Source organism: Bicyclus anynana, chromosome 5, assembly GCF_947172395.1.
Source record: "Bicyclus anynana chromosome 5, ilBicAnyn1.1, whole genome shotgun sequence".
Classification (NCBI taxonomy): domain Eukaryota; kingdom Metazoa; phylum Arthropoda; class Insecta; order Lepidoptera; family Nymphalidae; genus Bicyclus; species Bicyclus anynana.
The window spans coordinates 14,732,026-14,759,546 of NC_069087.1; the positions used below are offsets into that span (position 1 = coordinate 14,732,026).

Below are 27,521 nucleotides of genomic sequence, written 5' to 3' on the forward strand. Positions count from 1 at the left end.
TGAGCAACAAAATTGCATTGCATAAATATTTTCGTATCTCAATGAAGAATAGAGTTATTGTAAAAAACTGGATTTAAATCTGTTTTCAAGATGACGGAAAATGCACACAGGAAATCTTTCTCGAAAATTTGAAGTTAAGCTTCTTTATTCTCTCCCCACGTCATATCCAAAATTCAGCTTTCTCGGTATACTTACAGTGGAATTCATAGACATAGTAGGGGCACCCCCAGGGGATCATTCAGTTGCTGAGTGTCGAATTTAGCCTCTATTTGTTTGAGAATTTGACACTCAGCGAGTGAATGATGTCCCCTGGGGTGTCTTACAACGTCTATGAATTCCACTGTTAGTAATTAATATCGATTTATTGCAGACCCCTATTCCATGTACCTACTATACGAAATTACGTTTATATTAAATTTGACGAATCCACTCCCCTATTCGCTATTCTACATTTTCTATCATCACCTCACCTCTACTATCTACGTTAATTTATCCTAAATACGATAAAATAAATGAAATACATGGGTTTTATTTGCTAAACAACATTTTATTAAGGTAAAATATAACATTTAGAATTATCAATTCCTTAGAAAATACATTTATTGATACTTGCCACATCTTAGAGATATTTCATTTTTGGAAGGTTCAAAGTTCAATACCTACCTACCCAGAATGACTTAGTGCGAAAACTGAAGGCGCGTCGCAAAGCAGAAAGATGTTTATAAATTAACATCAGTCAGTGAGTTAGTTACTAAGTTGCAACCTTTTCAAAGGGTTTCGCCGTTTAAAATATATTAAACAATAATGTGTTTAAACAACAGTCAACTGAAATAATGTTACTCACTAAGGATTGATACCTACTAGAAGATGAAACTTAGATTATATTCTTATGAACATTGTTAAATTAATAAAAAAGAAAAAAATCACAATAATAATGAGAAGATAAGTAATAACCATATTTAACAATGGGAAGACAAGATTGTGCAAACTATTCAATAGACATTGTCGACCAATAGCGACTGCATCGAAAACATCGCTTTCTCTGTCGTTCCATCGCAAAAGGAAGAGATAGCGCTACTTTCGATACTGCCGCTATTGGTTGACAATGTATTTTTCTCTTCACAAGATGTTGATCTAGGCCTACAAGATCACAATGAATATCAAATATTGGTCCAAGAGCCAGGGACCAGTTTGGCCATACCTTGGTCATTCTTCTATAAGCTTGACACTCCCATGATATGCGGGCGACGGGGCAGGAAGGGCTGCGCGGGTATAAAGTCAGGCGCGCGGGGGCATCGCTACTCCCGGCCCGCGCGGACCATCGGGAGTGTTACGAACTAACTCGTCAAGCTATACCGTAGGTATTAGGTATATTGGTATGGTGGCAGTTTGAGAGGTAGCAGATTTCAAGGTTTCCATAATACATTTAAGTATAATACACACTTTGTTTTTTATATTTACTGCGGATAATCTTGTAAAATAAAATCTTGTCTTAAACCTGCTGCCGCATGCGTGAGAGAAAGACGGAATCCAGACAGAGTGGCACCGTAACGCGTTACGTTACGAAGAGGTATAGCTTCTCTTAAGAAGTTATCAGTTCACTTAAAAAACGGTCTAGAATCTGGCTAAAACTTGCTACCTTCCAAGGATTCGATCCTTATCCTTCCGGTCCGAACTTGATTATTTACTAATTTTACATTAATTGAAGTTGATGTATTGAAAAAAAAAATTGTACTTAACCTAAGTAAGTCTTTAATAACCGAAAAACATGAGTCAGAGTAATGTATGAGACCTTTTTTTGTACAAACTTAGTGTCAATGAAACAATTTAAACTTAAAATTATAATACTTATAACTATCTAATAATAATAATTAAAATAGTAGACAATATTACTTTAAAATTGACAAATTTTTAGCTTCAGCCATATTTTAACATTTCTGTGATAATAGTAACAAAGTGTTCTTTGTTGTAAATAACAACTGTATATTAAGCGAACAACAAAAAAAAAAGTTTTTTGAGAATACAATTCAAAATAATATCAACAAACAATATCAATAATTCCAATCAAAATGAAAATATCAAGGCCACACTGGAAGACTTAACACTAAAGGCACATTTTTTAATACTAAAGGCACATTTATTAATATTATAACTACAACACAACCGACGGGGTTATTTGCCAACTCAGTGACTTTCAAAATATGAATTTTAACTGGCTTTTATAATATCTATAAACTGAAAGAAGAGATTTATAAATTACGTCACACATTATTGTGGGGGGGGGGTTAAAACTATGACATATTGACGACACTTAACTTGGAACCCTGTCCCTTCCCTTGTCACACTTCGGCTACCCTCTCCCTTTTAACATCATTAGGCTATTTTATTGGTCATAGCCAGACCCCTTATAGACATATGCAGCTTACAGTGGCGTGCACAAGGTTTTAAACTAGGGTATGCATCATAGCTTCAAATTGTACAAAAGGGAAAATTCCTCCTCTGATATAAGTTCATAATGAGTTATCAGGGTAGGCAGGACATTTTTGCATCTATGAAGTGCACTGGCACCTTTAGGATAATAACAAAACTCTTCTACGATCAAATGTTAATGATAATGTCTGTACTTTGAGTAGGATTCTAGACAATTAGAAAACTTGCTCAAACCGGAGCATCCTGTGAAGTGGATATTGAGGAATTCTGAGTGAACTCATCAGCTATAGCCCTCAGCATGTGGTTGTAGAAGCCGTCTCCATACCGCAGCCGGTACAAGGAGGTGTCGAGGTATCGCTGCACGGCGGAGGCGCATATATGTGTGGGAGTACCCGTGCAGAGGTCACGAGATGCCGAACATAGGGTCAGCGCTTGAGACCAAATACGCGAAGTCACTGTGAAAACATTTGAACAAGGTCAGTTACGATTTTGGCACTGTGTGATAAAACTCAGAAGCAGAAGAAACAAGAACATAATGATTTCAATCATTTCTTGGCAATGAGATAAAATAGATCAACAAATATATTTTTGTCATTATTCTGCTTACGAGTTTTGTTACAATCAGAAGTGGGATTATTTATATTTCATGAACACATTAAAATGTTGCAATAATCGTCATCAGCCTATTTTTAATGTCCCACTGTCAGGCTCAAGTCTTTCATTTGAGTCAAAGGCTTTGGAGCTTAGACATATCAAGCTGTTGTAATTCGAGATGGCGGACTTAAGGTATTTGACCCTGTAATGTTAACTTCCCAATGTTCATGATAATGTCCATTATCATGAACATTGGGAATCTGGACCTGGATCTGGACATTATCAACGTTAGCATCAACCTCATCATCATTATCAGCAAATGGACATACACTGCTGGACATAGGCATCTTGTAAAGGCCTCCAAACACAGCAGCCTTGAGCCGCCAGCATCTAGTGGCTCCCTGTAACCCACTTGATGTCATCTGGCCATCCATTCAGGGGTCGACCAATGCGATTCACAGGGCAGGACCCCAAAACCATTGGTTATTTGAACTATGGTACACTGCACTTATTTACAAAAACATGACCTCACTATAATAGATTTGTAACTTACAGAAATGCTGCATATCTATGTCGCAATGCTGAATAAGCTGCTGCAGAGAAACTGTTCCATCCAAAGGCACACTGTTGCCCATCACCAACAACGAGCTAGGTTCTGTTTCACTAAGTATCACTTGTTCTATTTCTTCTTTGAGGGACTGAAATTAAACAATTGTTTCCATCAGCATTTAAATCACAGAGTAACCAGTGAGTCTTTAAAAGCAACATACTGAAGCCGGGTTTCACCGGCTTCAGTATGTTGCATTAAAAAAACAAACGTCACGCGTCTCCTTGACATTCGCATATACAAACTTTTTTCATGTTGAAAATGAAATTAGCACTATTCTAAAGTTCTACATTAAAAATCTACATGCAAGTAATGCAAACAATATATAGTTAAAATATGATTGAGTACCTGTTCCTGATTGTTTTGAGACTTTTTCAGATCATCTCTAATTACATGAAGCCTGTAATGAGTAGGGATGTGCTGTAAAAAAAATAAAATATAAATAACTTTAGTACCTTGGCGGCGAAGCCCTAACAAAATAAGATAATAATTTAATTTAATTTAACTAACGAAAATATCCCTCTATATTGAGGGAAAAGCAAAAGAGCAAAAGAGAGAACAATGTTTAAAATTCATGGTGCTAAACTAGACTAATGTTTTTTCAAAACCTTACTTTGGTGTCAGCGACCATCAATATCCTATGAACATGTGGCTGGTCGGTAGTGTCTGGAGAGAGCCTGTTCAAGCAGTCCGGATATATCTCACTGAGCACAACAGCATTATCACCTCCCAGCTTGCTTTTCTTCAGCTCATTTATTGCTAGTAAGTCCAGCTTGTCATATATTGAACTTGCAACTCTGGGCTTTACATCTAAAAGTTATGAGTAGTTTATTACATCATCATCATCATTGATCAATCATCCCTCGGTGATGCTGACAAGGTCCCATTAAGGAGCGTACGGCACTTACACAATCAGAAAACATTAATTATTGTCATGCTAAGATGATGGTGTTGTAAATGCTTACATTTTATCAGATACTAGCTGAAGCCGCGCGGTTTTACCCACGTGGTTCCCGTTCCCGTAGGAAGACGGGGATAATACATAGCCTTCCTCGATAAATGGACTATCTAACATTGAAATTTTTTTTTAATCAGACCAATAGTTCCTGAGATTAGCGCATTCAATCAATTAAACAAACAAACAAACTCTTTTTTTAGTAGAAAATAATAATAATGTTTACTCTGGTGATATGTCAATCTAAATATATAAAAAAGCAAAAGATACTAATACTACACTAATCAAGAAATATCCACAAACACAAAGATGAAATTTGGCAGGGTAGCTTACAGTTTGTAGCTACGAACATATTCTAGTATGCACATTCCTATATTGTTCGATAGTTTGAAAGAGGACTACTATGTCAGCGCAGTTCAAAAACTTCATATACAGTGGTAAATTTATTTTACTTTAACATTTACCAACCACTAAGTATATAAATATAAAGATAAATATTAGCTTACTTACCAGACCATTAAAAATGAAAGCATGCAACAAATTATTTTCATTTTAATTTTATTTAATCAATTAATTCTTAATTATTTTAAGCTGTACCCCATGTTGGCTTATTAGAATCAGATCTTTGACATTTTCAATGTTTTCAACCCTCATTTATTTATTAAATTAACTTGCTAATACATAACAACTTACAGTCTCAAACTTATCATATAAAAATTTGAGCATATTTAAAGGGATGTTTATAATAAGTGCAATTTACATTATACATAGTAAAAATAAAGTAATTAATAAGTTTTAAATAGATGGTTTGGCACTCTGGGATCACATGATTTATTGACCGCTGTCTAATTTCGTAGATCTCAAATGTAATACTAGATGGCGTTAGTAGTATGTTACCCCACGGCAAAATATGATGTTATAATAATTATACGTCAAATTTTAAATTGTGAATAAAGGCTCATAAGTTCAGGGTATAATGCTTATCATTTCCCACGCATGCTTATCATTTCGAAAAGACGACAACAACTCCCCTGTACAACCTCCATTTTATTTATTTTCCTGGCTGACCCCTAGGACTACGAGATTGAATTTTACCCCATAGGGGAGGGGTGAATTAAATGATTTGGATCACAGATATTAAGTTAAACAGTTAATAAATACATATGCTCATAACTTAATTTTTGTATAAGTGTATGGAAAAATTACCAAAATATTGTGCTGCGGCTGTAAAATCAGCATCTTCACACCAGGCCAGTATCAACTGCATTGTCTGCAGTATAGAACATTGTATCTTAAAGAAGAATGATCCTGTTCTGATTGGAAGCCTTTTGCTGCACCCTTCGCACACCCATTGGACTCTGAAATGGTCATACAAATAAATGATACAGGACAAATAAGGAAAACATCATAGAAATGCAGTATTACTTAGATAAGTAGCTTTTTAAGAGGTCTAAATAATCAAGTTTAAATGTTGATATGCTGAGGACACCACTAAGATTTAGAATTTAGTAAAAAGAATTGTAATTGAACCTATAGTCTGGCACGTTCATTGAACATAATATGCGGGCGACGAGGGGAAAGACTGAGTGGGTGTGAAATTATGCATGTGGGGAAGTGAGATGCATCAGTCTTCGGTTTTTCATTCATCGCTACACTCTTCCCGGCCCGCGCGGCTTTTTGGGAGTGTTACGAACTAAGTTGCCAAGCTATGTTCATACTTATAGTTGGAGATCTGGTCCACATTTTTAGCTAAATAGATACAAATTAAAAAATTCTCTTGTACATATTACACTTATATTTAAAACAGAAAAATCATACATTTTCTGTTTTAGACTAAAACAAAAGATTGTTTTGTAAGTTTTGGGTGACATAGATGTTTTGCAGACAATATCCAAATATGTACTTAATTCATTATTTTTAGTGTGTATAAAGATGTTTTTGTTTACCTATCTATAACTCGAGCAGGTCGACATACAAGTTTACAATTGGATCCATTCGTGGGGCATGTGACACTCGTAGGTAACAGTTCAATGGATTGCAAACGACTCACTATTTGACTTTCCAAATTTTGATTTCCATCGTCACATATAAACTCTTTATAAAGGTTGAGGTTGCTGCAATAAATATTATATTTCAGTATTCAAACAAACACAATATTATCCTTCACCTACAATGTTTATGTACTTACCCTGGACTTGTGCTGAACGGTAAAGAAATATCATTGATGTGAGATTTCGTGTAACTTTCATGGGTTGTTGAATCTGCTTCCATGTTTTCGCATACGTAGACCTAAAAATCCGAAAAACGTCTTGGGATTAAAGGTACGATGCTTGAAGCTCTGATGATCCCAAAATATTTTTAATATTTTAATAGAACGAAAGATAAAATTACAAATAATCGAGAATTTGCTCAAAAAATCAAAAACCAGTCAAAAACAAAAACAAAAAAAGTGAACTTAACCCACAGATTAATAGACTCAACCACAGATCACTATAGACTAGGACTCAACCCAACATCAAGAATCAAGATGTCAAAATAAAAACGTGTGTCAACTGTCAATTGTCAAATCTTCATTAATTGACTTTGACATGACGTTTGTGGTCACTGATAACGTGTTCTCTATGGTTCTCTATTTTGTATTTGGTATTTGGTCTGAGTCTCTAAGTCATATTCTACTCAATGCTCTAATTATAGATTATAGATAAAGATTAAAGAAATAAAGAATGTGAAATTAATTATTGTCTGTGATACATTGTATGGCATTGCATGATCGCATTAATGTTTTTGTAAAATAAAAATAATTTACAATTTCTATTTTCTGAATGAAACTTTAAATATTACGTTGTGTGTCGTTAAATATATTCAATATCCAATTATTCATTAATACATCGAAGGACTAAAACTCTTTTACGCTGTGATAATTGAAACTGCATCACTATAAACATCGTGATGGTATGTTACTTTAATTTTTATAATTTATATCTTATTTCCTAATTTTAAAGCTTGTGTGCTGACAAACATGCGTCGAACATTCATCCTGAGAATCTATACTTCTATACTCTTGCAGAATAAATCAAATTTATTTAAATGCAATTACCTACTTTTCAAACATTGTACTGAACAGAAAATTGTAAGAATGTGTTATTTGCGTTATTTTAAAGCTCCCTAGATAAAAATCTTGGAAAATTTTAGTGTAAATTAATTAAATAAATGCTAACTTCGTGAAACAACAATTATCACTCATTTTAACTGTCTTTTTATGCAGTATTAATGCAGTCACTTTTATGTTTTATTAGTAACAGTTTTGTGAGGCAGCTATTTATTTTACACCACATAGGTAGTCATTAAAGTTAAAATACACCCAAACAAATTTAAAAAAAAAACTCGCCACATAACAAACAAAAGTTGAGTCAACTATTATTGTTCCGATAGTTGTTTCAGTCAATGGTCTTATAGCGAAAAGCTTCGACCAACATCTTAAGAAGCTTTCGCTTAACTGTTGGATCAAGAGTCGGATACAAAAGGCAGTGATTCTTGAGACGGCGCGTATTGTGAGGAGGTTCCTCACTCTGGAGCCCTGACCACCGGTTGCTTGGACACTCAAATGTCCCGCAGCTGGAGGGTGAATTTTTTTTTATAAATTTTTAATAATGTTTTGTATTTTATTATACTTATATTGTTAAAAATTTTAAAAAAAAGAAGTAATAAATAAATGAGAGAAATAAAAATATACTTAAGCTATAAATATTATAAACATGAAACCTCTATTGAATGCAGTGCACCAACCTGCATTTATGTATGGTGGTGGATTACTATTTATTCCTGGATTGGGCCCAGCCCAGTAAAAAGACATCCACTACTGGATATGGCATCCTGTAAGGACATTCAATCAACACAGTCTTGTGCCACCTTTTATATTTATTCTTTCACAATATTTATACAGCAGATTTAATGAAATTAAATATGAAACATGTTTAAATTTATCCAAAACTGTGTGTTTTGGACCTAAGCTGAGGTTAGAACTAAAAAATGAACATCAGGGCTTGACTATCTCTTCTAATATTGAATGAACAGTCTGAAGAATTAATAAATTAACTTAGCACAGTTTATTCAACCTATACCTGACTGGGGTATAGAAACCAGTCAGGTAAGGCCACATCATGGTGATGTATGCCAGTCCATTCCAGGTCCACTGCTCATAGTGTGAAAATTGTTGTAACAATTATAATAAGATGTTAATGAAAATAACTAGATTGATTGCTTAATATGCCAAGAAACCACCAACCACCACCATCTTCCCAACTCTAGGCTGAAAATTTCTCGAAGGAATGAAAGTTCAATATTTCATAGGCCATCCTGGGCCTTATTTTCCAAAACCAAAAAGGATGGACTGAACAAACAAGGCAGTCAGCCAGTATTAGATTAGCTATATATGTCTGCCACTAACAATCAAGTAATCTCATATGCCTGCAGCGCTAACGGCTTGATAAAACTGATTGTGTGTTGGTCATAATGTGCATGACATCATGCGGGCTAATATGAGTCCCCCATATCTGACGTCCCCGAGAACGTTGGTTTTTTTAACACACAATCTCGTGGCCCCCCGGACTGATACACTCAGGCCAACACTCTGCTAATCTGAGGTCAGAGTCTCAGAGGTTACGCCCTTAGAGAGTCATTCATATATATATTCCACCATACATATATTCATACGCCGCTGAGGTCCCATTAACGAGCTTAGGGCACTAACACTGAAAAAAAACAACATTATACTAAAATGCTAAAGCACTTGGTGGTTTAACATTGGAAGTAGCCAGCCAGCAGATCAAACAAGCCATTTAAATATCTATATAAATTCCTTAATCAACCCAAATGGGGAATCAAACCCAGACAATATAAATCAACATTTTACACAACCACTACGCAACAGAGGTCGTCAAGGAAATGTTTTACATGTTACAATTTAAGCGTAACGTGCGTGTTTGGGAGCAGTGTGTTGTGTATTTTGATTACGCAAACGCCGAGCCATGTATTTTTGGTGGCACGGGCCTATTTACTGACAACCTACGCCCATAGAAAAATTAACAACATGGCAATAGTGGTGTAATAATAAACTGTCTACTGCTTGGCAACTTCGTTTGTAACACTCCCGATGGGTCGCGCGGGCCGGGGAGAGTGTAGCGATGAACCGACGACTGATTCCCGCACGTACGATTTCAAACCCGCGCAGTCTTTCCCCCCGTCGCCCGCATATCATGGGACTGTCATCAACGAGCATGCCAGACTATAGTGTCGTTGATATACCCCGGATCTAGATGTAATCTATCCAATGAGGAAACGTTAAGTAGTGTGAGACATACATTTCTTTTGATTTAATAGCACACTCCAGAATCTCCAGATGTTTTTAAACGTATGCAGCAATCACAGAACACCATCGAACTCACGACATATTGAAACCCACAGCATTTCAATTCGTCGATTACTATAATATAATAAATTAATCGTTAATCCAAGAAGTTTTGTATTCTTACGATTTTGCTATGCTATGTTGTTCTATTCGATTTATGTCGGCCACTTACGATGCTATATTGGTCCATAAAATTTTATCAGCCCATCGTTGCGACCGTAAAACACCCGAATATAATGTTTTTTTATTGCTGAAGTAATGATAATAATATTTTAAGTATCAAAAAACGTTAGTACATAGGTACAATAAATTTTTGATGATACCTATTCAATTTAGTTACCTAACAAAAATGTTACCAAAAATCTTAATTCGGAATCGTAAACACATTTAGATAATCAAGTACTAAAATATCAAAAGTCGTTAAAAAATTTCAAAGAAAATATTAACATAAAAAAACACAATCGTTAGGGTTCATTTCACATTTATTGAAAATTATTCCGCGGAGCCTATAAACTACTCGAATAACCTGGAGACAGACTTTTTACTTAATTATAGGGAGGAAGAAGGGGAATTAAGTTCAAGCATGTTTAAAAAACGACATGCTTAACATTATCATAGTCAAATCTACTAAGTATCAATCGACGATATGGAAAAGATATATTGATGTTTATATTGCATTTCGTGGTCATTTCCAAGATGTAATAAATAAGTGAAGCGGGAAGGTAATTTCACGCTATATTACGCATGAAACGCTATCAGACCAGAAGATGCTCAAAGCGCGTAACATGTATTTTTATACAACGACGACATAGCCCTTGACTGTGAAAAGAAAATGTAATAGTTTTAATAGAACATACATATACCATTTAGTTGAAAAACATACATACAGCCGAACATAGAACTTTTCATTTTTGGAAGTCGATAAAAGGGATTAATTGTCCCGCGTCTTTATCATTCGATAAGCTAAATCCTAGCCGTGCATTTTATGAAATTAACTGACTAAAATAATGACCATTTCCCGAGATAAGTTAGGTAAGGAATATAAGAAATTCAAAAATATTATTGCATTATTTTCATATTTTAAAATGGAAAAGTATATTTATAATAGGTATTTTGCATAATTTGTCAACAATAATCATCGGATGTAATATGAGGTAAATTAAGGGAAAACCCAAATAAATTACAAAAACTAGTACCCGGTTACGGTATTTTGAAGCATATGACATATCTAACTATCTATTTCACTTTACGAGACAAGTTACAATTCAAAATTTCATCAATATCTTTGTCGATTACATTAAAAATTGCATAGGTAATAGGTATGTACTTTAAACTTAAAAACTACCCAATATAAATTGACAAGAAAACATATCATACGCATTTTTCTTAAATAAAAAATGAAGCAATTGTCGTATTAGTGGGGAAAATATATTTTGTTCAATAAAATGTTCAAAGTAATTCATTAAAAGAGAACAAATATGATCATTATGTAAAGCAAACCTTTGTTTCGGTATTTTAGAAAGTAAGTATATTTTTTATCATATCATCATTTACCTTAACCGGAGTCGTAAAATGTTGCAAATTAGAATGCGCCTACGCAGCCCAGTACCCAGGGTGTAGCCAAACGTGGAGACAATGGGTAAAAGAAATCAGAATGAAACGGGTATACATATATGTATATACAATTTAGTACCTAATATAGTTAAAATATATGTATAAATAGTAACAAGTCTACCACTATAAACCTTTTTAAAACAATTTTTTTTATTATTTGTTAATCAAATGAACTAAAAACTTAAAAACTGGTTACCATCTAGTATGAAAGTCCTCGTTGAGATGAATCAAACGAGCCCAAACTCGATGGGTTGCGTCTTTTTATTACGGAGTTCTATGGTCACCTTCCAGTTCCATCATCGGATCAGCTCTATGTCATGATAATATTGCATCGTCATCCGATTGCCTGCAAAATTTCAGCTCAATCGGAAACCGGGAAGTTAAATTTAAAATTTATCTTGCAAGATTTGTTTACAGACCGACAGACAACGGGACAGGTAAATAGAAGTTGAGTCGAATATCTTTCATTTTTTCACAGCATACTATTTTTTCACAAATTGCGCGAAAGCCGTAGATATTGCCGGTAGAAAAATTAGCCTATATAGTCCATCTCCATTCCAATTTCAGACAAATTCGTGTAAATTTTTTTCGTGAAAGAGATAATAAACATCCAAACAAACCTTTACGTTTATATTATTAACAGCCAGTTTCTTTATGTAAAGCTAAAGTAACAGTAAAAGTAGGAAGTAGTAAAGAAGACTTTATTTTTCAGTGAATAAGACCGTCACTTTTGATTTATGACGTTACTTTGACTGTTACTTGCGATGAAGAAACTGGCCGTAAGTAATTAAATTTTAATATAAAGTGAGATTTGAATAAATATTAATAAAAATATGTATCAATAATAAAAAGAATTTCTGACAGTCTTAAGTGTTCATTCATAATCGTAACTCGTAGGCTTAGTGGGGTTACCATAACTTACTATAATATAATACTGATAAAAGTTAAACACCCTACATCGTGAATATCGACTATTACACAAATATATGGATGCTAAGTAGGCAAATACTTGTACATGGCTAATATGTTTCTCGATGGAACCATTAGCCATTGTTGTCGAAGCTTTTGTGCCCAATCCACTCTTAGCTACAGCCTTGAGGTAACTTCGGCTATGCGATACGAGTTATTAATGGAACTTGTCTTGTTACATTCATGTTAGTTATATTGAGGTTTGTATGGCGAAATGCTTATTTGCTCAGAATATACTAAGCGAACTCGACATATTATTACACTTCAGTGTAATATCTAGTGTACCTACCGCCCTAACTTTAGAAATCTGGTTTTTTTTCAATAAAACTCAATCACGAGGCCCCGTTCAGTTGTATTTTCAAACCTTCCAGGGACCCACTCGAATACACAAAAGTCATCAATCATCATTGATAGATAACAAAATCGGTCCAGCTGTTTAGGAGGAGTTGGGTGACAAACAGTCGTACATTAGAGTTGTATATTAAATAATAATAACAAACATTATATATTTAATTTTTATGGGTAATTGTATATTTTTTTGTTGTCTAATTTTCGCAAACCCCATCAATATAACTATGAGCAAAATTGTAGGAAGTAAAATTGCAGAATATAAAACATGGAATTTAATACAGAATTCCAAAAATTTTCATCTCTGACCTCAGTATACTTCGAGCGGCGCAAAGCACAGAGAAAATTGCCAATATACAACGAAATTTTCCATGCGACCAAAATGACTTTTTCGGTATTCACAATATATGCAAAATTGTGTAAAGTTAAACAGACCACGTCGAACTGGGTGCTGCTATAATTAGCTGCACTGTCCTATGCAGTATGGAGACGTCGTTCCTGGAACGTCTTTCACTGCTCACGTCGCTGTCATTTCACATTGGCTACACTGTACCTACAGAGACAAATGTCTGAGAAATTCTTGGACTTGACTTTTTTCATTAATTCGTGAAGGTATCTTCACGGATAACACGGAGATGAAAGTTATACCTTTTTTAACTGACTTCAATAGGTTTCGTTTTCAACCTGTATGTGTATATTTTCATTCTTTTTTTAAATCTGCTTAGGTAGGTACTTGTTATTACTATTTGGCTGCGTTTTTCGTTATTTAAGATGTACATTTTTCTGGGAATGTTTAATATCTACATGTTTCGCTATGACTTATGAGGATTTATGTGGTAGAGAAGTCAGTTTTGTCTATAAACTGGCGTAGAACCTTTCCATATCGACGAGTGATTATGAACCCTTGCGAAAGGGCGATACTTACGAGTAAATGCTAAGAACACGTCATATAATGCCGCCTATCAATTCACCTTAAGTCTCATGTCCAATTACATAGCTAATTCATCTGTATTGCGACAAAAGCATGGTCTGGTCTGTAGAGTTGATTGGTCGGTAGAGCTCTTCAGAGCCTGCGGTAGAGTCAACCGTAACCGGGGGTGGACTCACTAGCCATTACAAAGACTAACCTGACATTTCAAAAGTAACATGACAAAAGTACTTGTAAACTAATTACTTGAAATATGATTTTTTTGAAACTCTATCAAGTATTTCTGCGGTCGAACTTTCACACATACACAGTGGCGTGCATCAGGGTATGCTCTAATAATAAAATTAGGGTATGCTCTAGTAATAAAATTAAGCAAACTGGAAAAATCGGTATTCAATAAGCAATTAGAAGACAACTCTTAGGGTATGCAGTACTTTAATGCATGTACGAAGTGCACGCCACTGCACACACATCACAAAGAGCTCTAGCACGACTAGAGCTCTTTGCTCTCTCTTTGCTCTACTACTAAAACTCTTAAAACTTAACCTTTTATTAAACGTAAGGTAACTATTAGGCAAACTCCGCTATGTGGATAGTTCCCGGAACGTCTGTCACGGCGCGTCATTTAGCACGCCGTCGTGTCTCAAGCGCTCATACTTGTAGAACATTCCCGACGTTCTATATGTCATTAGATGAGTATGACACAAGTGGCAAGTCGGAGGACTTAAGCCATGTCTAGACGAAGTCAATGAAGCTGCCAAACTTTAGACAAGCCAGTGCTGGCTTGCCATTGGCCTTGTATAAACAGTTTTCAAAACATGCCTGTGACAGACCGCATGCCCCGTATCCCGCGCCAGTGTGATTATGTGTATGTAGACACATCGCATCAGTCACTGGCACACTTCCGTAGATCCAATAAAGCCAGTCTTAGACAAGCCAGCGCTGAAGTCATCTAAAGATCACGGCTCAAGCCAGTGGCTGGTCTGACTGGCTGGCGCCAGCATTATTGTCTTCGTGTAAACCTTGCTTAAGAGTAATATTATCTATATACGAGTATTTATTATATTTTACTAGCGGACCCGGTCAAGCTTCACTTTGCTTTGACAGTTACACTAGCAACCAATCGCAGGAAAGCTATCGGCGACAAACTTTTTACTCACTTACTCACTTAATTTATTTTAATATTCTTATATTATATGTAAATATCTGTATACGATGAACTTCGTACCATCTAATAAAACAGAGTTTCTCATACAAAATTAATTATCTTTAATAATTGTTATTTCAATAAAAAAAATTACATTACATTATAGAAATTAAAATTAAAAAAAAAAAATTAATTAAGGCGTTCGCGTGTTTTAGCGAGCCTAAATGACAATTGTTTTTGGAAAAAGATTTTCTATATATTATAAATTAGACAAGTTATTGTAAGTTATTATGAAATATACGTTAATTTATTGTCGTAACATGTTTTAAAACAACTTGGTTTGTTTTGGTAACTACAACAACTTTACACATTTATTTACTGAAATAATATTCGAGACGGAAACGCACGTTTGTTACTACAGCGCAAAACAATATATCCATTGGTGTGCTTTCATTGTATGTGTCACTACAATCCTCTAACCGCTTTGTAGAATTACTCAGAGATACCTATTCTTGCAAGGCACTGTGGGACGATTGGGATGCGTTTATCGAATCAACTGGACTGGATCGTACTATGCTTTGTGATAGTCGGTTCGCACGACCATCACACTAAATGGCTATCATTCTGCTCGTAATACTTTTATCACGGGTCGTTTCAATGCAGACAATTTGAAGTTAAGCTAATATACTGGTATAGTATACGCTAAACTTCAGTCCGCTCTGAACATGAGGCGTATATCGCATATAAATATTGCAGCAGGGTTTTATTATCTGCGCAGTTGATGGACAGGAAGTTTGGGGCGTACTTAAACTCACTTTTTTCTAGTGTCTATTTAAAAAAAAAACATTCGTCGAAACACACGCACGCTTCTTTTTTTAATTTTTAATCACACTATAAACGTGTAGACGTTAAAATATTTTTTATTCAATCAATACTAATATATAAAGCTGAAGAGTTTGTTTGTTTGATTGAACGCGCTAATCTCAGGAACTCTGGTCCGATTTGAAAAATTCTTTCAGTGTTAGATAGCCCATTTATCGAGGAAGGCTATAGGCTATATTTTATCCCCGTACTCTTACGGGAAAGAGAACCACGCGGGTGAATGGGCGCGGCGTCAGCTAGTTTTAAAATATACGAGTTAAACCTACCACACTTCCAATGCGGGTTGGCGGGCTACATCGAGTATAATAATAATAGTACATATTATGCCCTGACCAAATTGTTATTTTTTTTTTCCAATCTCATGGTGAAATTAACTAACCTACGCAGGAGATATCATAGTGCACAAGTGTGTGTGCAAGCACAGGTGCACTTTATTTTCCCTCAGTCTGATAGTCCGATGGGACGGCAGACCTTCACGACCGGTGAAGGATCACTCGAAGGACCGACGGTTTTACGTGCTCTCCGAGGCAAGGTGGATACCAGCTGCCGTATTTTTTTTTACCTGACCCGGAATTCGAACCCTGAACCTCATTGTCCATATCTGAACCAGTTAACCACGGGACCAATGAGGCAGTCATTTAAACTATATTTATTTAGACTGAGTATACGGAAGTCTCAAATGCGAAACATGTATATAGCTACCGGAACTCTGTGCTCTCATAACCATAAAGTAACAAAGCAATATATTATAAGTAGTATCGCGACGTACATCAGTGCATTACGTCAAAAACGCATTTCCTTCAGTGGGAGAGGATGCGCGCGCGCCGCCTGCGCGAAATTATATCCGCAAGTCGTTAATTGCTCAGCGTTCGCTGTTTCTAATACAATCTTTTCATATTATAAAGTAAAGTCGTCTGTCGCGTCTGACTGTTTATTTGCAATTAAGTCGAAAACTACTCAATTTTTTTTTTCGTTTACATCTATATACATGAGTAATTCACGAGGAAGCTTTTAATACATAATTTGTCCAGGTTTCTTGTAAATTAGTTGAAATATGATGATAATTGTTCGATCGGAATTATTTAAACGTGGTCGTTGTTGCGGCCATCGTCTAGTTTTCTTGTAATTATATTTGCTATATCTTTTAAATATGACCAATATTCCCGTTTCACTCTAACTAGTCGGAAGACCACCCCAACCAACTAGTGGTTGAGGCTTTCAATTACTCCTCCGATTCCAACGCCGATTGTAGCTCTAGACGCCCAAAAAACGATCTTTACGATTCTGACGATGCCATTTCGAACGACAATGCTTCACAGGAAACACAAACACACACTACACAGCGTCTACGCCGGCGAAGGCGAGGTCCCCGATATCTGACGTCACCCGGACGTGGGCTTTTTAGCTCACGATCTCTGGGGCGCCCAGAGTGATTCACTCAGGCCAATACACCCTTCCCGAACGGCCCTCGCCTACATAACCTAAGCCGAGGTCAGAGTCTCAGAGAAGACGCCTATAGAGAGTAGTTCCGCCCATCCACTCAGCTTCTGCCTTCGGGCCCCATCAGGCGATGCTTTTGCGCTCGCCCTAAACCCCCTGGTGACGCCGCTGGAGGTCCAATTAAGGAGCACTTACACAATCAGAAAAAAAAGAATCGTGTTATTTGTATACGATTGTGATCCGATTGGTAACAAGAACCTTTCCCAGGCGAACTTTCACCTGTCGATCTAACAATGTGCCCACTTAATTTTTTAGCCGCCATTACGTACGTGAGACTAATCAACTGTGTCATCTATTCTTTACACGTGTTACGAGATTTCTGGAAGTGTGTATGTATTGTTGAGATTTGTGAGAAAAAGCGTTATGTTAAACGCAAAGTGTGACAAATTATGCTTTGTTTATCTAATTTCAAAGCCTTTAACACGTGCTGGTTAGCCAACACCTGTGCTATTAGGCTTTGAAATTCATCTTTTAACAAGTTAAAAATTTATATTTTGAAGAACCTCCGAATAATCATAATCAGAAATTCCTTCTTACATAACAGAAAATCCCCGATGTCTTGGAATTGACTTATCGAATCTTCATAGTTAAGAATTATTTCGATAACCTTTAAACAAAACTTCGGAACTTTAAAAACGGAATCATAACCGGTCCGTTAGTTTGGAAGGTATGATGCCTCAGACACACGTCAAAATTACAACACCCATCTTTATACGCCGGGCATAATGGCCACTTTGTGTGATTGAAAATTGTTGAAATCTTTACTACATCTGCTACTATCTACATGTGTTCTGTTTGGAGAAAAGTGTCCAAAACAACTGAAAACTACGATATCACAAACAGAAAACAAGAATCATACGGTAAACTTGTAAAACATCCCTTTTGCCCAGTTTTAAATGAAGACCCTAATAATTGTTTTTATATTTTCAACAGAATACCAAAAGGTTATGAAGTCATCGCGAGTAACAGGCATGTAATATTTCGTGTTGTAATTAAATAGAATTTTATGATTACTAATTACTGCCGGTCATATACTCAAGTAGGCGCTACCTTATTACGTAAACTTATCTACTATAAATAATAAATATTATTATTTACCGTAGTTAATCTTACAGTAGCAGAGCCCCGTTTTAATCGCGTTCTCAGGGAAATATGGGGATACAGAGTAAAACCCTGGGATTTATCCCAGATTGTAATCTTTCTGTAATTTCACGCAGATGCCGATTTGGAGTTATAAATAGTGCTACTGATCCGAAATCATTTAACTTTTATATGATATACGATAGATTAGATTAGTTAAGTTATAAACAACATGGCTAACGTTTTCTTTTTTTAAAGATGTCACTTCTTGCGTGTACCTGACATGAAATCCAGTAAACATGGTAAAGAAACTACTATATTGTTGCGTGATCTGACATGGTTATTGCAGATAGATTATGTCGTCGATTTGCGAAAAGAATATTGCTTCATTGTTCCAATGTTCCTACTCTTTATGCGTACGTAATTAATTGAACATAATGTTATTGCTTCCTGTACAAGAAATGAAATATTGCAATTTTTCTCTTCTGGATATCTAAATGTTTTCTGGATTCTAAATGTTTTCTTACGCAGAGGAATGTAAGCTTGGGCGTGAAGAGAGTATACCTGTCGTACATGAGGATATAGGTGATATGTGTTACAAATACATTGAACTACAGTTCGTGCGATGTAGCATGGTGCGGGTGACAGTTGCCTGTTAGACGTTCATAATACGTACTATTATCGTGAATCCCGGCAAACTTTCGAGAGTATAATGAACTGTCATCCGCACTTTGCTACAGCGCTCGAACTGTAAGACAAATATAATAGGTACATTTATTTGACGCAAAGTTAAACAAATGATTACAGTGGAACTAGACGGCTATAGTAAAATCTTTTATTTTTTTAAATTCTTAAAATCCTCACGAAATCCACCGCACTATCCAAGCTATGAACTCCTGTTTTGAAGTCCAAAACTGTTTACTTTTTTTAGGGAACAAATGCGATATTATCTCTGAAAGAGTGATACAAAATCATTCTATGCATAGCGTTGCAATTTGCAACGGACGCCGGGAATAGCTACTTTTTTATTCGATCGATCAATGTATTTTTTATACAATTCCTGTGAAATTGAATCACGTTGTCAACTCCATTGGTATTCCATTTCGTAAGTAAACGTTTACCTTATAAATATTAAAATACGAACATCGTAACTTAATTGGTTTCGTTCCAAAAGACCTTGACCTCCTACCCGTGGCTTTCAGGTTTCAATGCTAACTATGGAATTCATATTTCAGCTTCCTTTTCAAAGCTGGGCCGGTTCGTGGCTTCCGCGGTTTCTACAATTTACCACTTTTCACATTTTCATCATAAGATATTAGTCAGCGTACCAACGTTCGTTAGTTCAACCATGAAAGGTCTTGTGACCTTTCATAATATTCTGTAGTTCACTGACAATAACCTCGGCTAGCTTTCATAAAAAAAGTTTTGCACATAAAGTTTTTTGTGCAAATCATAATAGCATTGTTAGGAGTTGCTCTTTTTAGCAACATGAAAAGTATTCTAGACCGCATTTCGTGTCTGAAATTTTATACGAAAGAAGAAATGTAATTACTTTTACTGGAAAAAACGGAAAGAACAAAAAGGAAAAGGAAGAAAAGGTCAGTGTAATATATATTTTTTTAATTTTAGCTATTTAAACAATGAAATATTTCGGTCGATATGACAATTTCGAGTAGTTGTATCAGGATTTGCCCTCTACTTGTTCTGTCAAGCAAAAGAAAAGTGTGATATACGGGAAACTACAAATGTTTAGCAAATTAGATGAACAACCTACGAGTAGGTTATAATCGTGCTTTCTAGCACATTCAGTGTTATAAAACTGATTCAGTCTATCCCAATTTAGTGAGTCGACTAAATGAGTTCCGTAGTCAGTAACGTGTTTGCAATTTCCTGGCATGCACACGACGCTGACGTCCATTCTGTTACTCATGTTATTATGTTAGTTTTTTTCTAAATCCTCATCATCAAATTCGTAGAAGATTTAATGAAAGTCTATAATGTCAAAAGAATTAAAAGTGTCTGAACTTTTCGTTAAATTTTCATGAGTCAAGATATTCCACAATTAGGTAAGATTTTTATGTGTCCACAATATTGAATTTCAATATTTGAGTGCATATTAAATGACAATAGCTTCTCGGCTTTGGGAGTCGAGTCAAAGAGACTTGTATCTATTGTCAACCTATTACAGACTTTTCGCGTTACTGGTGGGTTGGTTATGAGGCATTTGGGCATGTATACTAAAATTTCAACACATGGTTTCTCTTGTATACAACTTATAATGCAGTTCTGGTTTGTGGATGCGTTGTTTATAGAAAGTCCTGTGTTGATTTTAGGGAAGTATTAGGTTTTTTATTCATTGTAGCTCAAGTCTGATTTAGGGGTATTTTGGGCTACCTACCTACTGGCAACTCATCATATAGCAATTAAACAACGAATTCCCGGCAATCGGCATTAGTACCCCTATAAATTTAACTTGCTTTCATCTTAAACTACCGTCAATTAACATCAGATTAAGATAGCTAGTTGAAAAAATACTTGCATCCGTACGTTGTGCATCAAAGGTAAACAATTTAAATTTTATCACCGTTGTGAAAAGTAAATTGTATTGAAAGTAAAGAGAGAAGCTGTTCTAATCGAGCAATCAACTTTAAACCTCAATTACTTAAATTGTACCGAGCGCTTCTTACCAAGTGTACACCAGTGGTTAAACGTCGTTTGTTTTCTTTACGTAATGTCAGCGTAAGATGGCCGGTAATCGACCCTAATTCCACAGTCTGGTGCAACCATTAATCACCGTTACAGGTCCTTGCATTTGTTACCTAAAACTCAAAATTAATAGCATTTATAGCTCTACTCTTTGTAAAGAAATTCGTTTAACATTTTCTTTGTATTTTAATACTTGTTTCTTATTTTATTTACATAAAAAAACATCAGCGTACATTCTCCTAAACCGTGGACAGTAAGTGGATTTCACTGTCAAAGCTCTATCCGTTGAGCTATTGAGGCTTGGCTTTTTTTGCTGGAATAAATGGATAGATTAATAAAGCTTGCGAAGTGACAAAATACTGACCCAATTTGTACACCCAGCATACCCGTACAACGCGCAAGGCCATCTATAGGCTCCCCTTTTTTTTCTCTCTCTCCGTTTTCCGACACAATTTATAACTTGTCAGATAAAAGTTTAATACATTCAAGCCACGTCTAAGCTATGGTTGATACATTGGCGAAATATTTGCCGTATTTTAACAAGGTTTTATTTATCATGAGGGTATGGCAGCTTTTTAGTATCTATGTAAAGTTCGATTCTATTTAGGGTACTTCTTTGACAATGCTAAACTAAACGAGATAAATCTTTCGAATTAGTGCTAATTTGTCTTAACAAACAGCCTGGTGTTACATGGTTATGTAGAAAACGCAATGTTACATAAATTCCAGTAAATGTTACATTTGCTTGAATTTAGGTTATATTTGTTGTTAGGTTAATTTGTCATCTTTTTGATTTTAAAAACCTACTTTTGCTAACAGTTTTATATGGGAACACATATGGTGTTTATTAATAAACTAACTAGTAATATTTGAATTAATAAATTAGAATGTATTTTGGAATAATAAACTTATTACTATTTTCTGATTTACATAAAAGCTTGAACATTCAAAACAGTATGACGTAGCTACAGTGATCCTTTGAGAATCAACGCTATAATCGAATCGTTTACGAGTATAAACGCTTGATACCATGCGTTGAGAGGCACTTCAACACCAGCTCAAGGGGGAGTTAACTGTATAATATTAAATAGTTAAGTCGTTGAAATTGTTGACGATTCAGAATTTTAAGATCTTCGAAAGTAATTTTCGTTTACTTTTTTGAATTAATGTACAGATATAAAGTCAAAGTATGAAAATAGAAGAGCAGATAGACGTTTGGGTCCTAATGTTTTGGAATGTCGACCCCACACTAGAAAGCGTAGTGTTTTTCAATCCCACACTTGGTGGACCGACGATATCAAGCGGGTTACAGGGAGCCGCTAGATCTAGGCGACTTCAGACCGTGCTGTTTAGAAGTATTTACTAAAGGATGTATCTAATATAAATCTCCATTGGCTAATAGTGATAATGATGATTGTGATGCACGAAAGTAAATAATATAGATTGAGAGTTGTGGTTTGTCTGAAAAAGATTGCTGTAAAAGAGAAGATTGTCTATGCGCATTTGCTTCTAACTTTGTTGTTTTATTTTATTATATTTATCTGTACGTCCATCTATCTTAGTTTGATAGAGTTCGTTAAATGTCTCGTTATAATTAGCATAGCGCGCTCTAAATTCATCTCGATTCCAGCAGCGTATCTCTCTTCCCTAAACAATATATCCAGGACCATTTGTCGAATCTAAATGTGATATATCATTTCCATAAAGATGACAAACATCTAAAGATTTTATTTATAAATCATTTTTATGTGCCACCCATTCTTAGTGAAATTTATTTATGTGTATTTAGATGTTTTAAGTTACCGAATGTTCGTTTGTGATATTTGATGCCAAATCAACGCGAAAGAGCCTTAATATTTATGTCTATAAATCTCGATGAATGTCAAATATTCTACTAAATAATTTAATAGTCATATATTATTTAATAGTATGTTTCATTGGTCCAGTTGTCTGTTATGGGTTCTGGGTCGAACTAAAAAATATTGTTTCTTGTAATTAATTTTTAATAGAACCAGAGTTGTGAAAATACAGGTAAACTTTAAACCTTTGGTCTTGGTCATTATCATTAACATGATGATAGTGATTTTATTGATCTAGTGAAACAAACGTGATGAATGTCAATCAGAATTAAAACAGCGTTGTGGATCTAAACTTCCAATTTATAAATAGAAACTTCTGACCCAGCAGTGAGCCATTAAAATATGTGGATGATGATGAAAATGACTACATTTGTATCTCATACAGTAGATCACTGACTGAATACTAAATTGTTAATAGTAGTCTGAGTCTGTATGATAATTTAGATTACAGATCACATGCACATTTAACTCACTGGACGCAATAAATCTTAGAACAATAAACATGACACGCTTTTAGGTCAAAGTGATTTATTTATTCATTCTAATATGAGCTTCAAACCAAAATTCGAATAAAATTAATAGTACAGGCTATACTCGAATATATGAATTCTGTGTATATTCATTGTATATACTTGTACACATGTATTTTGTGATAATTGCATTGTTTTTATAACTTGCAGTGCCCTGCGCTTTCCAGTCGCAGATCCCGTTTCGATTGGATATCGGAATAAATAAAATAAAAAATGAAATTAGCATATCAAGACTATAATTTAACTATATATCTCTGTTCAATATCCAAATTCTTTCAGTCATTCTGGCGTAATGATTTACAACATCCATCCATAGGTACATGCTACCGAACTTTAGTATACTCGTAATTATAATAAAAGTAAGAAAGTCAAAGTAAAAATTTCTTTATTCAATGATAACTTATGTTCATTTTGTCGTCATTTGTTTGTTTGTAATCTATACTAATATTATAAAGAGGTAAAGTTTGTAAGTTTGTAAGTTTGTCACATTTTTTAAATGGGGTAATCTTCGGAACTACTGGTCCGATTTTAAAAATTCTTTCACCAGTAGAATGCTACATTATCGGGGAGTGCTATAGGCTATATTTTATATTGGTATCATATATATTAGCCGAGTTATCACAGTTTTTGTCATACAGGTCGGACCGAAAATCCTCTTAGGCAGACTTATTCGCATGCGCTGCCTTAACCATTGTGTAAAATTGAAATTAATGTATGGAGGCTTTATGTATCTTTAAAAGTTCTACAAAAAAGTCCGCGACACCATATACCTATCTTCTATACATTAGCAGATATAGTACCTTTTGTGTTTTAAAAATTATTAATTTTATATACTTAGGTTTGCGTCATTATTTATGCTACTTAACTTAAATCCTTATCAAAATAAATTATTTAATAATCACAAGGATGTTATGGAGATAAGATTTGCCCTTTATAGTATGTTAATTAGTTAAATAATTTCGGAGATAATACAAAATTTCTAAAAGGCGCAATGCCGCTTATGTTTAAGCGCCAACCGCCAAATTAAGTTGAACCTTCCTCTATAGGTTTCTACGTATTTTATAGGGATCAGCATTTTTGGTTACTAAACTCTATGTAGGCGTTTTATTAACCGACTTCAAAAAGGAGGAGGTTCTCAATTCGGCCGGTATTTTTTTTTTTTTTTTTTTTTTTTATGTATGTACACCGATTACTCAAAGACGCCTGGACCGATTTCAAAAATTCTTTTTTTGTTTGAAACGGTATAGTCCCCATTTGGTCCCATTGCCATCATGACAAGATCTGATGATGGAATCCTGGAGAAATTGAGGGGAACTTTCGAAAATTATATGGGTGTCTAGTGTGTTCGTGAACTTTTCCATTTAGTGCCTTTAAGAAATACAAAATTATGAAGGTTTAAAATCGATCTGATGATGGAGTCATAAAACAGACGAGGGAACTCCTTGGCGATTTACAGCAGTTACCTTGTGTTTGGGCTTGATTAATTTGTCTTAATGAGAACTTTCCACATAGATAGGTTGTGACTGTCATTTAGGGGGTTGGTGATGAAGACCAAGGACAATTAAGGGAACTCCTTAACAGTTAACAGTTAACAGTAACTACCTTGTGTTTGGCCTTGATTAATTCGTATTGCTGAGAACTTTCTACCTAGATGAGTTGTGTCTGTTATTAGGGGTCTGATGATGAAGACCAAGGTCAATGAAGGGAACCCCTTGACGGTTTACGGTAGCTACCTTGTGCTTGGGCTTGATTAATTTGTATTGCTGAGAATTTTGTACCAAGATGGGTTGTGACTGTCATTAGGGGTCTGATGTATTCGTTTGAGATGAAATTTTACACTAAAAATTGAAAAATAATAAAAATTTTAATAAAAAAAATACAACCGACTTCAAAACCAAAAAGCGTACCCACTAAACTAAAAAGCGAAAAATAACATCATAATATGTTCTACATGCTGATCAGTATGAAGTCGGTGCTTAGCCGGTGTTGTCTTAATTTAAGCCATTTCTGACAGGACCACATGAAACAACATTGTCTGCAAAATCTAAATCTATAAGATATGCACACATGGCTTGAATTAATACATCACCGGCTTAGCACCGCCTTCATACTGATCAGCATGTAGAACATATTATGATGTTATTTTTCGCTTTTTAGTTTAGTGGGTACGCTTTTTGGTTTTGAAGTCGGTTGTATTTTTTTTATTAAAATTTTTATTATCTATATCTATACTAATATTATAAAGAGGTAAAGTTTGTAAGTTTGTAAGTTTGTCACATTTTTTAAATGGGGTAATCTTCGGAACTACTGGTCCGATTTTAAAAATTCTTTCACCAGTAGAATGCTACATTATCGGGGAGTGCTATAGGCTATATTTTATATTGGTATCATTTATATTAGCCGAGTTATCACAGTTTTTGTCATACAGGTCGGACCGAAAATCCTCTTAGGCAGACTTATTCGCATGCGCTGCCTTAACCATTGTGTAAAATTGAAATTAATGTATGGAGGCTTTATGTATCTTTAAAAGTTCTACAAAAAAGTCTGCGACACCATATACCTATCTTCTATACATTAGCAGATATAGTACCTTTTGTGTTTTAAAAATTATTAATTTTATATACTTAGGTTTGCGTCATTATTTATGCTACTTAACTTAAATCCTTATCAAAATAAATTATTTAATAATCACAAGGATGTTATGGAGATAAGATTTGCCCTTTCGGAGATAATACAAAATTTCTAAAAGGCGCAATGCCGCTTATGTTTAAGCGCCAACCGCCAAATTAAGTTGAACCTTCCTCTATAGGTTTCTACGTATTTTATAGGGATCAGCATTTTTGGTTACTAAACTCTATGTAGGCGTTTTATCTATATCTATATCTATACTAATATTATAAAGAGGTAAAGTTTGTAAGTTTGTAAGTTTGTCACATTTTTTAAATGGGGTAATCTTCGGAACTACTGGTCCGATTTTAAAAATTCTTTCACCAGTAGAATGCTACATTATCGGGGAGTGCTATAGGCTATATTTTATATTGGTATCATATATATTAGCCGAGTTATCACAGTTTTTGTCATACAGGTCGGACCGAAAATCCTCTTAGGCAGACTTATTCGCATGCGCTGCCTTAACCATTGTGTAAAATTGAAATTAATGTATGGAGGCTTTATGTATCTTTAAAAGTTCTACAAAAAAGTCCGCGACACCATATACCTATCTTCTATACATTAGCAGATATAGTACCTTTTGTGTTTTAAAAATTATTAATTTTATATACTTAGGTTTGCGTCATTATTTATGCTACTTAACTTAAATCCTTATCAAAATAAATTATTTAATAATCACAAGGATGTTATGGAGATAAGATTTGCCCTTTCGGAGATAATACAAAATTTCTAAAAGGCGCAATGCCGCTTATGTTTAAGCGCCAACCGCCAAATTAAGTTGAACCTTCCTCTATAGGTTTCTACGTATTTTATAGGGATCAGCATTTTTGGTTACTAAACTCTATGTAGGCGTTTTATCTATATCTATATCTATATCTATACTAATATTATAAAGAGGTAAAGTTTGTAAGTTTGTAAGTTTGTCACATTTTTTAAATGGGGTAATCTTCGGAACTACTGGTCCGATTTTAAAAATTCTTTCACCAGTAGAATGCTACATTATCGGGGAGTGCTATAGGCTATATTTTATATTGGTATCATATATATTAGCCGAGTTATCACAGTTTTTGTCATACAGGTCGGACCAAAAATCCTCTTAGGCAGACTTATTCGCATGCGCTGCCTTAACCATTGTGTAAAATTGAAATTAATGTATGGAGGCTTTATGTATCTTTAAAAGTTCTACAAAAAAGTCCGCGACACCATATACCTATCTTCTATACATTAGCAGATATAGTACCTTTTGTGTTTTAAAAATTATTAATTTTATATACTTAGGTTTGCGTCATTATTTA

The 27,521-nt window shown here is 34.8% G+C and overlaps 2 protein-coding genes across 2 annotated transcripts in view; one reads left to right on the forward strand and one right to left on the reverse strand.

The window, feature by feature from the left end:
* Window positions 1–526: 526 nt before the first annotated feature.
* On the reverse strand, window positions 527–7,066 carry LOC112043394 (uncharacterized). The gene is made up of 7 exons (XM_024078798.2): window positions 6,775–7,066; window positions 6,533–6,700; window positions 5,793–5,944; window positions 4,245–4,441; window positions 3,980–4,051; window positions 3,578–3,722; window positions 527–2,885 (listed from the first exon to the last, which is right to left on the reverse strand). Exons 1-7 carry the CDS (start codon window positions 6,855–6,857, stop codon window positions 2,659–2,661), a joined length of 1,044 nt encoding a protein of 347 aa, XP_023934566.1. The 5' UTR covers window positions 6,858–7,066; the 3' UTR covers window positions 527–2,658.
* Window positions 7,067–7,316: 250 nt separating this feature from the next.
* LOC112044118 (uncharacterized) overlaps window positions 7,317–27,521 on the forward strand; it is a 98,763-nt gene continuing 78,558 nt past the window's right edge. The window contains exon 1 of the mRNA XM_052881535.1: window positions 7,317–7,538. The gene's annotated coding sequence lies outside the window, so the exon portion shown is untranslated. The remainder of the gene's footprint in view (window positions 7,539–27,521) is intronic.

Bases quoted from the DNA above. Each gene is read 5' to 3' on its own strand.
- LOC112043394 (XM_024078798.2), bottom strand. From the start codon at position 6,857: ATGGAAGCAGATTCAACAACCCATGAAAGTTACACGAAATCTCACATC. The intron at 4,442-5,792 runs GTAATTTTTCCA...CATAACTTTTAG, and splicing joins AGCCGCAGCACAATATTTTG to ATGTAAAGCCCAGAGTTGCA. The intron at 4,052-4,244 runs GTAAGGTTTTGA...TTTTTTTTACAG, and splicing joins TGATGGTCGCTGACACCAAA to CACATCCCTACTCATTACAG.